Source organism: Misgurnus anguillicaudatus, chromosome 8, assembly GCF_027580225.2.
Source record: "Misgurnus anguillicaudatus chromosome 8, ASM2758022v2, whole genome shotgun sequence".
NCBI classification, from domain to species: Eukaryota; Metazoa; Chordata; class Actinopteri; order Cypriniformes; family Cobitidae; genus Misgurnus; species Misgurnus anguillicaudatus.
In genome coordinates, this window is record NC_073344.2 from 23,053,169 (window position 1) to 23,066,400 (window position 13,232).

A 13,232-nucleotide genomic window follows, 5' to 3' on the forward strand; every position below is an offset into this window, starting at 1 on the left:
ATAAATGTCATCATTTAGTATTTGGAATATTTTATTCACAATAAATTCAAAATTTGAATAGCTCAGACACTTTTGTCAGGGGTTAAGCATTACTATATGCTATGCAAAGGCACATGCATTTACAAAATTGTGTAAATTAAACTCTTTAAAATGATACAAAAATGGTTACACAATCTTATAAAACACACTTTTAAGTACATAACAGTCAAAGTCTACCATAGCCGTGTATAATTTTTGCATATACTTTATATATTATAAATTAGCCTATAGAAGAAATTGCTTGAAAAGATGAGCTGCTGTCACGTGCATTATGACTATGCCATCTCCATGACCTTCTTAATCCAGTCCACATAAACAGACACACGTATGAAGATGTTCGGTTGGCCAGGATGTCCGCACCGGCGCATCGGTATGATCACGCCCTCCAGGACCCAACAATCGCTGTTCTGGCAGGCCAGCGGCCCACCGTAGTCTCTCTAAAGAAGAAAAGAGAAAGACCGTTACAGCGCACCTGCACCATCTTACTCATTTCACAATCCTTCGTTCCATCTATTGCAAAAGCAGACCAACGTAAATCTCGTGCAGACACACGAATGCATGTATAAAGGAAATGTTTCACTATGCAAATGACTTCAGATTTCAACATTGGCTTCACCTTTCAAACACAAACGTGTTTTGCAAGGTCTGCAATGCTTGGTTTTGCTTACGTTGAATACACACTGTATATATTTTCACGCTTTCAACCTTTTTAAAATGGTATGTGGTTTTCTTCCTTGCTGACTGATGAATACCAAAATTTTTGGTTGGATGCGCATTTGATGTTTTCAAAAGAGATTTTGATCTTGTGAAAGCTGATTAGCAATTATATAGCTATTTGTGTTATTATTTGTGTCAGCCATTTTTGGGTCGTAACCACCACAGGTCAATTGTACACGTCACATATAATCACAAAGTTTATAGTTTGTTTGCGAATACATTACAAACCTCACAGGCACCCGCCCCAGCCTGGAACGTATTAGTGCACATCTCATTCTCTCGAACGCGACCCTTGAAATACTTGTTGCATTGGCTATTGCTCATTACGGGCATCTGAGCCACATTCAATACAGTCTCATCCCCCGTTCCTGAAAGAGACACACAGGTCAAGATCAGTGATGGAGAGCAAAAGATGAAAAGATTTGAGGCAGTATTTGCCTACCGACAGTAAAGTGACTTTTGAGATAAAATCACGTCAAGTCTGTTTGAGTATATTTGATGTGTACATTTATAATTATGGCTATAGGACACATAACAGTGTAGCGTGTCACCTTTAGTCTCTCCCCAGCCAGCGATTTCACAGATGGTTCCCTCTGGAACAATGTAGCGTTCCGGCGGAAGACAAATTTGAGACACTCGGTCATTAAACTGTGCAGGACTGTGAGAGAAAAAAACGAGTGTTACTATTGTTTTTTCCATCCATACAGAAAGTGATCTAATGGCATTGCATGATATCTTAAAGGGGACATTTCACAATACTTTTTTTTAAGCTTAAAATAAATCTTTGGTGTCCACAGAGTACATATATGAAGTTTTAGCTCAAAATATCATATAGATAATTTATTATAACATGTTAAAATGGCCAATTTGTAGGTGTGCCATTTTGGGTGTGTCCTTTAAAATGCAAATGAGCTGAACTAAATGGGAGTGTTGTGGTTGGATAGTGCAGATTGAGGGGCGGTATTATCCCCCTCTGACATCACAAGGGGAGCCAAATTTCAATTATCTATTTTTTCACATGCTTGCAGAGATGGTTTACCAAAACTAAGTTACTATGTTAATCTTTTTCACATTTTCTAGGTTAACAGGAAAATATGGAAAAAGTCAGATTTTCATGATATGTCCCCTTTAATAAACACACTCTAAAAACGCTGTTACTGCACTGCAAAAAATGATTTTCAAGAAAAAATTGTCTTGTTTTCAGTAAAAATATCTAAAAATTCTTAAATTAAGATGAACCAAGAAAATAAGTCTAATTTTTAGACCAAAAATATCAAATTTAAGTGATTTTGTGCATAAAACAAGCAAAAAAAATCTGCCAATGGGGTACGCAAAAAAATCTTCACATTTTTCTTAAACACTAAATTCAAGAAAAATTCAAGAAAATTTTGCTTACTCCATTGGCAATTTTTTTTGCTTGTTTTATCCACAGAATCACTCAAATATTTGTTATTTTTGGTCTACAAACTAGACTTATATTCTTGGGTCGTTTTGCTCACACACTGTCAAAAATAAAGGTACGAAGCTGTCACTGGGGCAGTACCCTTTAAAAAAGGTCCAAATATGTACCATTTAGGTACAAATATGTACCTTTAAAGGTACATTTTGGCAGTTCAAAGTACTAATATGTACTCTTTGGGTACAAAGGTGTACCTTTTTGAAAGGGTACTGCCCCAGTGACAACTTTTGTACCTTTATTTCTGAGAGTGCAGAAAAAGCATATTAATTTAAGAATTTTATGTATTTTTACTAAAAACAAGACAAACATACTAAGATTTTTTTCTTGAAAATAATTTTTTGCAGTGTGGGGTGGTACCCTTTCAAAAAGTACATCTTTGTACCTAAAGAGTGCATATTAGTATATCAAAGGTACATGATGGTACCAAATGTATGCATATCTGGATATTGTGAGACATTTATATAGGTACCTTCCCAGTGACAGCTTATGTACCATTTCTGAAAGTTATAATGGGATTGATGACGTTTATATGTCATGCAACTCCAAACTACTTCCCTACTACTGATATCACCATCAAAGTAGTGCCTAAAAACTGTGGTAATACCATGGTAAGATTTTGTAAGTGCATAATGGTAAAAAATGCTTTCCAGACAGCAGACGACTCCGGGCCGGATTTGCACCGGATCTGCACCGGAGCTGCTGACTTCGGTACAGATCCAGCCCGGATTCATGTGTGTGTGGTGTTTTTATGTGTGTTTCATGCCTTTCTAGCTGCAGCATGACCAGGTGGGATTCAGATGGGCCGCAGACGATCTTCGTGAGAGGAATTGTTTGTCTATCCGGCTCTCCATCCACTGGATCACGAAACAACGTGCCCATCATAGCGGTGTATCCCGTCAGATCCACGTAACTGCACACAGCCACAAACAAACATACAATCACACATACGATAATAATAATTTTTGCATATTAAAAGACATGTTTAGAAGAAACAAACTATTCCTCCAATAATCTTCTGCCATTTTATATCCATATGCTTATCTATACCGTATACATATATATTTCTTTCTTTTTATCCATTAGGGATACTGTGTTGTTTAGATTTTTATAATTGTTGAGTTAATTTCCATAATTGCTTATGTAATGGGGGTGAAGTTACACTGGGTATTTCACTACATACTGTCATAATTGTATGTATAGTTGTGTATGTGACCAATAAAACTTAAAAACTATGAAGTTACCAGGAAGAGAAGCATTGTTTAGTGCTGATGAGCCATTGAGAATTAACCAGAGAACCGCCACAGAAGTGATTTCCCTTCCTGAGCACAGAAAGACATAGAGTAAATAAACCTTTAGCCTGTATGTGCCTGTATGTGTACACGTGACTGGATGATAAAGACACAAACAGACTGACCGATCCCTGAGGCTGACCGTCCACGGAGAGTTTCCCGGCATGCCACCTAGTATTCTCAACTTGGACTTCAAGCGGTCTTCTCGCTTTCCACATTCGTTAAACACAACCTCGGCTGTATACATCAATACATTTGTGTTAGACACATTGTGTGGACACATCACAGATGGGCGTTACTTCTCACTGTATGTGTGACTTACATGTTGGCCCAATGATTGGCACTTTCTCTCCAGCTGATGAAAAGAAAAGAAGGTTATAGACAAAAATATTGGATATGGCAAGATGTGCACTACAATGAATAGGGGACAATGCGGCACTCAATATGGCCGCCCTCCAGTTAAAAGAACCAATCATCAATCGATAAAAACTGATGATTCTCTCTGTGGGCGGGGCTCTATACAGATTCTCGTGAGGCACCTGCCAACCTGTCCGTATGTGCAGCTGCTGAAACAATCTCAAAAAAGGCATTTTAGCACAATTTCAGCTTAAGAAGCAAAAGTTATGGTACAGATGATGTCAGAAATAAGTTGTTTAATTGAGATATTTCGAGATATCTGTCTTCAGGTAGATAGGACTTTAGTCTCTCAGGGCATTGCAAACATGGCCGCCTAGTGGTGTGATTTAAAGATGGCCGACATTTAGAGTTGGAAATTTGATAATAAATGTGGACACATCACCACACTGCTTGATGGCACAGTAGTCAAACTCCGTCTTTGGATCTGAGGTGTAGCACCAGGGTCCATGGTGGTCTCCATCAGGGTTCCTGCAGTAGTTCTCCGTCAGGTTGGCTTCTGGGTGTGTTTTGGGGTTTATTCTGAAAATGTTGCATGAAAATATTTAATTGTATCTTATTAAATGTTTTATTATAAAGTTTACACCTCGCGTTGAGTCAAAAAGGGACGAACCCAGTCGTCTGGCTTAAATTAACCCAGAAAATGTCCAAAATCCATTTTTGACCCAGCATTTCTAAAACGGTGATTATTTGTCTTACTTGGTTTTGTGAGGTGTATTGACGCTCCATTTTTGGCAGAGAATACCTTTGCGTGTCTTGCGGACGACACCTCTGTAATTTTTGCCAATTTCGTTATAGCAATCTTGAAACATGAAAGATAAAATCTGGTTATTTTAGTCATACTGTGTGTCATACAGTCATGAAAAATGAAAAAAAAAGGTGTTTTTATCACTAGATGGCGACAGCACCTTCTGCCTCGATATCATCGGCACAGCGTTTGATCTGCAGACACAGAGCCGTTCTCATGCCAGGAAGAGACGTGAAGCACCAGGGTGCTTCTGAGCCGTCTGGGTTACGACAGTAGTTCTCCTCTAGACCCCTGATGTGTGAAGAAGAGAGAAAATGTCAAACCCGTTTCATTTTCCCAAACACATTTAAACCCCTTCCTGACTCACTTGCACTCATAGGTTTTGGGATAAAAAGGGTGCTCGTGGGGTTTTTGTGCATCCCAGCGCTGGCATGGGATCCCGGAGGTCGTTTCATTGACCTTTCCCCTGTAATCTTCACCACGACCACGAAAGCAGTTAGTGGTGTAGCCGGAGCGAAGACGACGCTTCGGAGACTCGGCTACAGGGAAGATGTAATAAGACATTACACGTTATTTCTCAATATAAAGATGATTAATAGTTGGTCATGTGACATCACTGTTCCTAGCTCAATTGCATTAAAGGGTCATGGGTTCGATTCCCAGATGTGTAACTTAAATGCACTGTAAGTTGCTTTGGATAAGCATTTTCCAAATGTTTCAACTACAATGTGTGAATGTCACAGATTACTATAAATAAACACAGAAGTCTAAACTATCTTTTCATCCCAATAAAATACTAATAATATTGTGCTTTGAGATGAAACGCCATATGCATTTATCTGTCCCCATCAAAAATGACTTGTGCACTGATGCAAATGAAAATGACAAGCGTGTCCTCGAAAATGACAAGATTTGTCTTCTATACAGAATATATGAATAACAATTTGGACGATCTAAATGGAGATTGAAATTCATGCACTGTTTAACAGAATGCCAATTACTTTTAAAAGTTGTTAAAGTTGTGCATCTGGTGTGTTTTGTTGTTGTCTTTTTTATCAAAGCTATGTTGTGTTTAAATGATGATTCAATATGTCAAACACACTTACCACACTTGCGTATGTCACAACTTTCTCTCTCCGTGGTTGAATCGGTGGTGTAACACCAGGGTACCGGAGAGGCATCGGGGTTACGGCAATAATTATCATCCAGACTTTTATCAGGGTATCTGCTCATACAAACATCAGATAGAAATACGAGATTCACATCAGTACACCAATCATCAGATATAGCAATGTTTCATTCAAAGTCATTTGAAAGACAATGCGTGATATCTTCCCCCCCAAAAAAATATGTATTTGTGCATGGTACTGTAACCCCCAAAAATCATCCAGACACTTATGAATGAAAGAATTAGGTAACAAAATATCAAATATATCAAATGATTGCAGCTTTATTTCTGTTTGAGGATCATCAGATGTAATCTGTATGTGATATGTATGTTATATATGCATACTTCTCTGGTTGATAGATGTGTTGATGTGGATACTGTTGATCCCATCTCTGACACTCTTTTCCGCTCACTGTATGATCCACCTGACCTCTGTAATCTTCTCCGTTACAGGTGAAACAAACCTCTAACACACAAATAAATCAACACAAACATTTGCAAAAGGTTATTAAAGATGAAGTGTGTAAAATATTTTATTGCATCATGAAACACTTTTATTTTTAGATTTAAGTGTAATGATGCATTCAGAGATAGTTTCTAATAAAACAGCTCTGTACCATCTTTACACTGGGGGATGTCACAACTTTCGTATCTGCGTTCAGGGTCGGTCGTGTAACACCAAGGTCCGATTCGGTCCCCGTCCGGATTACGGCAGTAGTTCAGCTCTAGGCCGTTATTAGGGGCTGGAGTCCATCTATTTCAGACATCATTAACAAATATTAAATCATTTCAAGTGTAATGTCTTATTTTATTTGCTGTCCAAAATAATTGCCCTTTATTTTCTTTCTTCATTCATAAAAGAAATGATATGTGAATGGAAATTCATGTTGAATTAAAGGGGACATTTCACAAGACTTTTTTCAGGTGTAAAATAAATAAATGGGGTCCCCAAAATACGTATGTGAAGATCTAGTTAAAATGTAATCTAGATCATTTATTATACCATGTTAATATTTCCACTTATATTTCCACAACAAAAATGTGTGGTTTATATGTGTGTCTTTTAAAATGCAAATGAGCTGATCTCTGCACTAAATGGCAGTGCTGTGGTTGAATAGTGCAGATTAAGAGGCGGTATTATCCCCTTCTGACATCACAAGGGGAGACAAATTTCAATGAGCTATTTTTTCAGATGCTTGCAGAGAATGGTTTACTAAGTTATTGTGTTGTTCTTATTCACATTTTCTAGGTTGATAGAAGCACTGGGGACCCAATTATGGCAAAAGTCAGATTTTCATGATATGTCCACTTAAACATGTATGAATGCATTCAATAACAAAACATCAAACCAAGCTTTTGAGAGCAAAATGTTTGTTAGTTTTAAGAAAAAGACGCAAAGACAAGTCTCACTAAAAAACACCTTTTAGGTCCATTGTATGTATTTATTAATTAAATATTGCTATATAACAAGTAATAATAATAATAATAATAATAATAATAACATAAACAACTGATTTACTTAAAGCTATACACTGAAAAAAATATTTTGACCCTAATTATATTTAACATATTTAAAATTTCTGCATTTAATGCATAACAATAGTTTTTGTTTTCTTAATAAAAAAAAAATTAAGTGGTTTCTAGGCGTATCACACACGTTTTAAATTAACCTGTCGTATGTACTGTAGCAGTGACTGCTCATCCGAGGGGCGCTAATTTTAAATAAGTGTTGGGAGTGTCATGTGTGTTGCTTGCGTTTTCAAAATATGTGTTTGTTGCGTCATGTGAATCATGCGCATCACGTGTTATGTCAAAGTGCCTGCTGCACATGCATCAAAACCATTTATGATAAAAGAGACGCTCACGTTCACCAAATACATGCAAAACACTCCCTTAACAGTAAACTTTGATTACGCATGACATTATGTCAATATAGATATATGGCAAATGCGAGCGTCTCTTTTATCATAAACCCTTTAGACGCATCTGCAGCAGACACTTATTTTGACAAGACACGTGATGCACACAGGATCTCTCGACGCGCAGAACACATATTTTGAAAAAAGGACCCACACATGACGGGGCCACATACATGTTGTGACGAACTTCGCATCAGGCACCCTCGAAAAAGAGGTCACCGGCCGTAGACATGACTCATTTAAGTTGGGACTACATGAATAATTTGTGTTGTATTAAAGCAAAATTGCTAAAAGTGGGTGGAGATTTCCAGTTCCCAGCATGCTTTGCATGAGACTGAATAATGAGAGTAAATATCAAAATAAAGGGTTATTTTATGCATTTTTAATTAAATTAATAAAAAAGAGGGGACTTATTCATGTTTAATATGTTGTTATATTAGTATTTGAGAGTTTTTGTTTTGTTGTTGGGTTTTTAAATGGATACCATTGTGCAGACAAGTAGAGGATTTGTTTAGGATGAGAACAGTCTCATTAATATCTATCAGTTATTTAGTGTTGTTTTGATCAGAAAGCATTACACTGAAAAAGTCAAACATTGACTCTACTATATATAAAAGTTCATACCTGTGGTCATGAGGAAATTTCGACCACCACTGCTGACATGTTCGTCCATCTTTAGTTGTTGACACTTTTCCTCGATAGTCTTCTCCTTTACCAACAATGCACTTCCTTACATAGACTGAGATGACGAGAATATAAATGTTTACTTCATAACTTTAATACATTCAAACACATTTCAAAACAAAGATGTTAGGCTAGAAGATAATTTTTTTAACCATACACATCTGTTGAATTTGAAGACTTTTTAAACTTGTATTCTCAGAATAGTGTTCTTTAAAAAACCCAGATAAAGCTATTTAACTCTCCAAAAGGTTTCTGTTATTCATTATATCAATGTACAACAATGTAATGCATCTCTAAATCCTCCTAAGACTGCAATGATTTGAGAAACATGCTTCAAACCTTTCATCTCATAGAGGTCACAGTTCACATTTCTCTTCACATCTGCATTATCTGCATCACCGACCCATGGCAGATGTTTACACACCACAGAGGGACGAAACTCATAATTAAACGCTCTGAAAGGAGAAACAATATACAGTTTTATATAAGAAATAATGAAACAATTATATTGTTTAAAAAATAAATCATAATTTTAAAACAGCAAAAAAATATTTATCAACATATCACATACACTATTAAAAAAAAATCTTCAATTGGCAACACCTAAAGCATTTATCAACTCAATTTTTTTAATTCAATTTTTAGGCGTTACTAACTGAAGTCATTGTTAAGTTTATCCTACTTTCACTTTTTATTGTGTATAGGCCATCATGCCAACATTAGATTTGTTGCTTTTGTAATGGTACACTCTCAGAAATAAGGTACAAAAGTTGTAACTGAGATGGTACTTTTATAAAGGTCCTAATATGTACCATTTGAAGTACCAATATGCAACTTGTATGTACAAAAGTGTCCTTTTTGAAAATGTACCACCCCATTGACAACTTTTGTACAGTCTTGTACCTTTATTTCTGAAAGTGTATAATGAGCATCTATAATGATTTTTCGTCCTCTTTATAAAAATATAAAAAGAAAATATGACATTTGTATGCAATATTAAAAACAAAATAAAATGATGAACAAAAATGTCAAGTATTCATTCATTCCTTCTGCAATTAGACTATTAAATAATACTAACTTGGTAAGGTACATGTAACTTTTTTCCTGCTATTATTATTTTATTATTTATGTGTTATATTATCATCTGGATTATTTGTTATTTAACTATGTGTTTTATGTTATGCAGTTGTTGTACTTCGAACCCAAGACAAATTTCCTTTTAGGACAATAAAGTTTACCCCTAACCCTACTGTAAGTAGCCTAATCTCAACATACATTTGTGCAATAGCAGGAACATGCATGCTTGTCTTTTTTTTTTTTTACATTTTGTGAACCTGTTTTTCTGTTTGTATCTTAAGTGCAATACAATATGGATGGTCAATAGTTAGTGGTGGCTCAAAGACTTTTTTGCACAATACTGTACATTTGGAGTGGTCAATGAGATAAATTTAGGTTAAATGGAGAATGTGTCAGTAGAGTTTATATGACAGTAAGGTGGATGTGAGAGACCTGCATTCGAGACTTTCTTTGCAGCGTTTAGCACAATCTTCTAATGTGACACCGGGAAGAAGCGTCAGTCGTTCTGCGTTCCAGGACTTCAGCACCAACTCTCTGCCTTCTGAACGCTGGAAATCATTCAGGGCACTGCGGTATCCTAATAAACCACACATATGTGTCCACACTGAATTCTTAGTTTATAATGATTGAATCAACACTTTTACTAAATAAACATATACATGCAGTGGCAAGGGCAGCAATTTGGTTAAATAGGGTGGACCTCAATGCCTCAATAACATCATTTTACAATATAGTAGTAGTTCAATTGTTTACATGAGCCATGGATCGAATTATTTTCGGATCAGCAAAAAAAATGGCTGGGGGAAAATTAAATCAGAACAAATCAAAGAAATTATATGAAAATAGACAAGAACAAAGTTACAAATAAAGTACAGTATTAAAAAAATATTTAGGTACAGAAATATAATAATCTGTTGCTTAATTAACATAAGAACACAAACATAAGCAGATTTTTTGAGGGTACTGTCACTTTAAGACCGGATAAGCACGCATCCACAGAGAGACACATCTGATATCTTTCTGAATTGTTTACGTTGACTTTAAGATATAACTGACTGTTTTTATGGGAATAATTGCCAAGACTGTAGTTTTTCGAGATAATTATGTGTCTTGTCAAGCGCAGAAAGATACTGTGGTTTGCGTGTTTTTTGAAACGCGCATCTCCGTGCGTGCGTTTATGAGTGTGCGTCCAGATGATTATGTGTGTGCGTCTGTGCACAGCTCACTTTGGCATCTTCTTGCACTCAAATAGTTCAAAGCAACATATCCTACATACTCTACCTGCCACAGCTGAAACTTTATATATTAAGGTATGAAATTATATTTTGGGGTATAATTTTTGCTGTAATGACATGCATTTGGATATGATTTCCTTAAAACATAACCACAGGTCGTATAAGCTTTTGCCCGCTAGAGGGCACTAATCGCTTATACGTCCCTATCTGTCGTATTATGGTGCATGCATAAACGAACTATTCGGTCGTTTTTGGAGGACAGTCTGAGTGCTGGGCAAAGATTAATCGTGATTAATCACAATACAAAATAAAAGTAAATTTTTGCATAATATATGTGTATGTACTGTGTGTAAATTTTTTTACGTATATTTAAACACACACACACATACATATATACATTTCAGATTTTTTATTTACATATATTTTTTATTTATATATAATATAGAATAAAAATAAATAAATAAATTCTTAAATACATACATGAATGAGTGAATGTATGTGTATATATATATATATATATATATATATATATATATATATATATATATATATATATATATATAGATATAGATATAGATATAGATATAGATATATAGATATAGATAGATATAGATAGATAAATATATATATATATATATATATATATATATATATATAGATAGATATAGATAGATATAGATAGATATAGATAGATAAATATATATATACATATAAAATAATTACACACAGCACACACTTGTATATTAAGCAAAAACTCACTTTTGTTTTGTATGTGATTAATCACGATTAATCTTTGCCCAGCACTTATAAATGGTTATATATTTCTGAACAATGCATATTTAATTGATTATTATTAAAGCGATTATTATTAGTTATGTGTAATTTCTTTTGCTTTCTCACAAAATAATCTTTAGTCTCTTCTGGCTGGGTGGACCAGCCGTCAATCTGAACCGGCCAGTGCCACCCTGGCCCTTATGTAGCCTTACCAGTGATTTACTCCTTATGGTATTTAGGGATCAATTGTTGGTTCCTCAAAGAACCTTTCAGTCTAAGGTTCTTAAGTGAATCATTTATTTGATAGTTTCCTTTCTTTTTTACTTTTTTCTACTACAAAGAGCAACAGATATGTGTTGTGTATGTTTAAGGTTCTATATGGAACCATACAGCCTTGCAAAAAAAAAAAACTTTATTAATAAGAGGCTTTCTATGGGGTAATGTGATGTAACTTTCTCTCTTTCTCTCTCAGAGGGCCTAATACACACATGACCTTTGCTTCTGTAAACTCTGTGTGATTTAGGAAACTCCCAGTGCTATGACATGACTGCGCAATGATGCCCCCCAAAAAACTACATACATGAAACCGGCCTATAGCTGTATATATTTAACATTATTACATCCTTATGAATATTTGCATACATGTACAGAGAGATTCAAACATGAATCCCCTGTGTAAAAACAACGTTATGGTACATTTATACTATTAAATAACATAGTACATTGATATATGTATATATATATATATATATATATATATATACCATGGTAAGGAAATGCATGTATCATAGATGTATGTATATGTACACGGTACCGGCAGATACATCATTATATATAGTGGTTGTGAAATATATGTGCTATGGTACGTACATGGTACTCCACAAGGCATTTTAAAAAACACACAAATAAGTATCAAAAACTTTCTGTAATGGCACCATAGTAGTACTGACATTATTATCATTCTTAACTATACTGAATTAGGATTATCTGAGGAACAACCATTCTCAAAAATCTGAGCTACGCACATTCTGTTTCAAAAAACACATCGTACCCAAAGACTAAAACAACAATGTACGAGAACAGTCGATAAAAGTTAGAAATCTTCACTTAAAATGATGAAATGATGAGAAGATTGATCTTACCGTGAACTGCATCAGTCCAAAACCCCAGAGCTGTGAGAAAGAAGAGGAAAATCATGGTATAAGTGCTGCTTTACTCCAACAAACAATCTCACCGGAGGGACTTTGATTCTTGATTGATGAAGGGGGTAGAGAGTTTGTGTTTATGTGTGTGTATGTGTGTGTTTATGTGTGTGTTTGCACTCCTGACCTGACAGAACTGGATATTTCCCAATTCATCCAGCTTAAACAAATCAGGTTTAACCCAAACATACACACATCTGTTATATGTCATGTTAACACACACGCATTATATGTCATACTATGACATTATACAGACTTTATTAAATAGTAGGTTATTTATTACAATTACTTGATTGCTTAAACTAAATATTTTTTTTCCTGAAACTGGATTTTTTCTAATTAATTCATCTTATATGTGACCACAAAACCATAAAGGCCAATTTTTGAAATTAATACATTATCTTAAAGTTAAATAAATAGCTTTCCATTAAAGACGCAGTGTGTACATTTTAGCAGCATCTAGTGGTGAGGTTGCGAATTGCAACCAATGGCTCAGTCCACTGCTCA

General features: G+C 35.2%; 1 protein-coding gene across 1 annotated transcript; it reads right to left on the reverse strand.

Moving 5' to 3' along the window:
* Window positions 1-13: 13 nt before the first annotated feature.
* On the reverse strand, window positions 14-12,825 carry mst1 (macrophage stimulating 1). Its single transcript, XM_055213698.2, has 18 exons — window positions 12,666-12,825; window positions 9,947-10,091; window positions 8,777-8,892; window positions 8,378-8,492; window positions 6,452-6,588; window positions 6,180-6,300; window positions 5,773-5,891; window positions 5,034-5,205; window positions 4,827-4,957; window positions 4,618-4,720; window positions 4,304-4,440; window positions 3,827-3,859; window positions 3,630-3,741; window positions 3,457-3,534; window positions 2,979-3,125; window positions 1,308-1,414; window positions 985-1,124; window positions 14-476 (listed from the first exon to the last, which is right to left on the reverse strand). Exons 1-18 carry the CDS (start codon window positions 12,718-12,720, stop codon window positions 315-317), a joined length of 2,130 nt encoding a protein of 709 aa, XP_055069673.2. The 5' UTR covers window positions 12,721-12,825; the 3' UTR covers window positions 14-314.
* Between the last annotated feature and the right edge of the window lie 407 nt (window positions 12,826-13,232).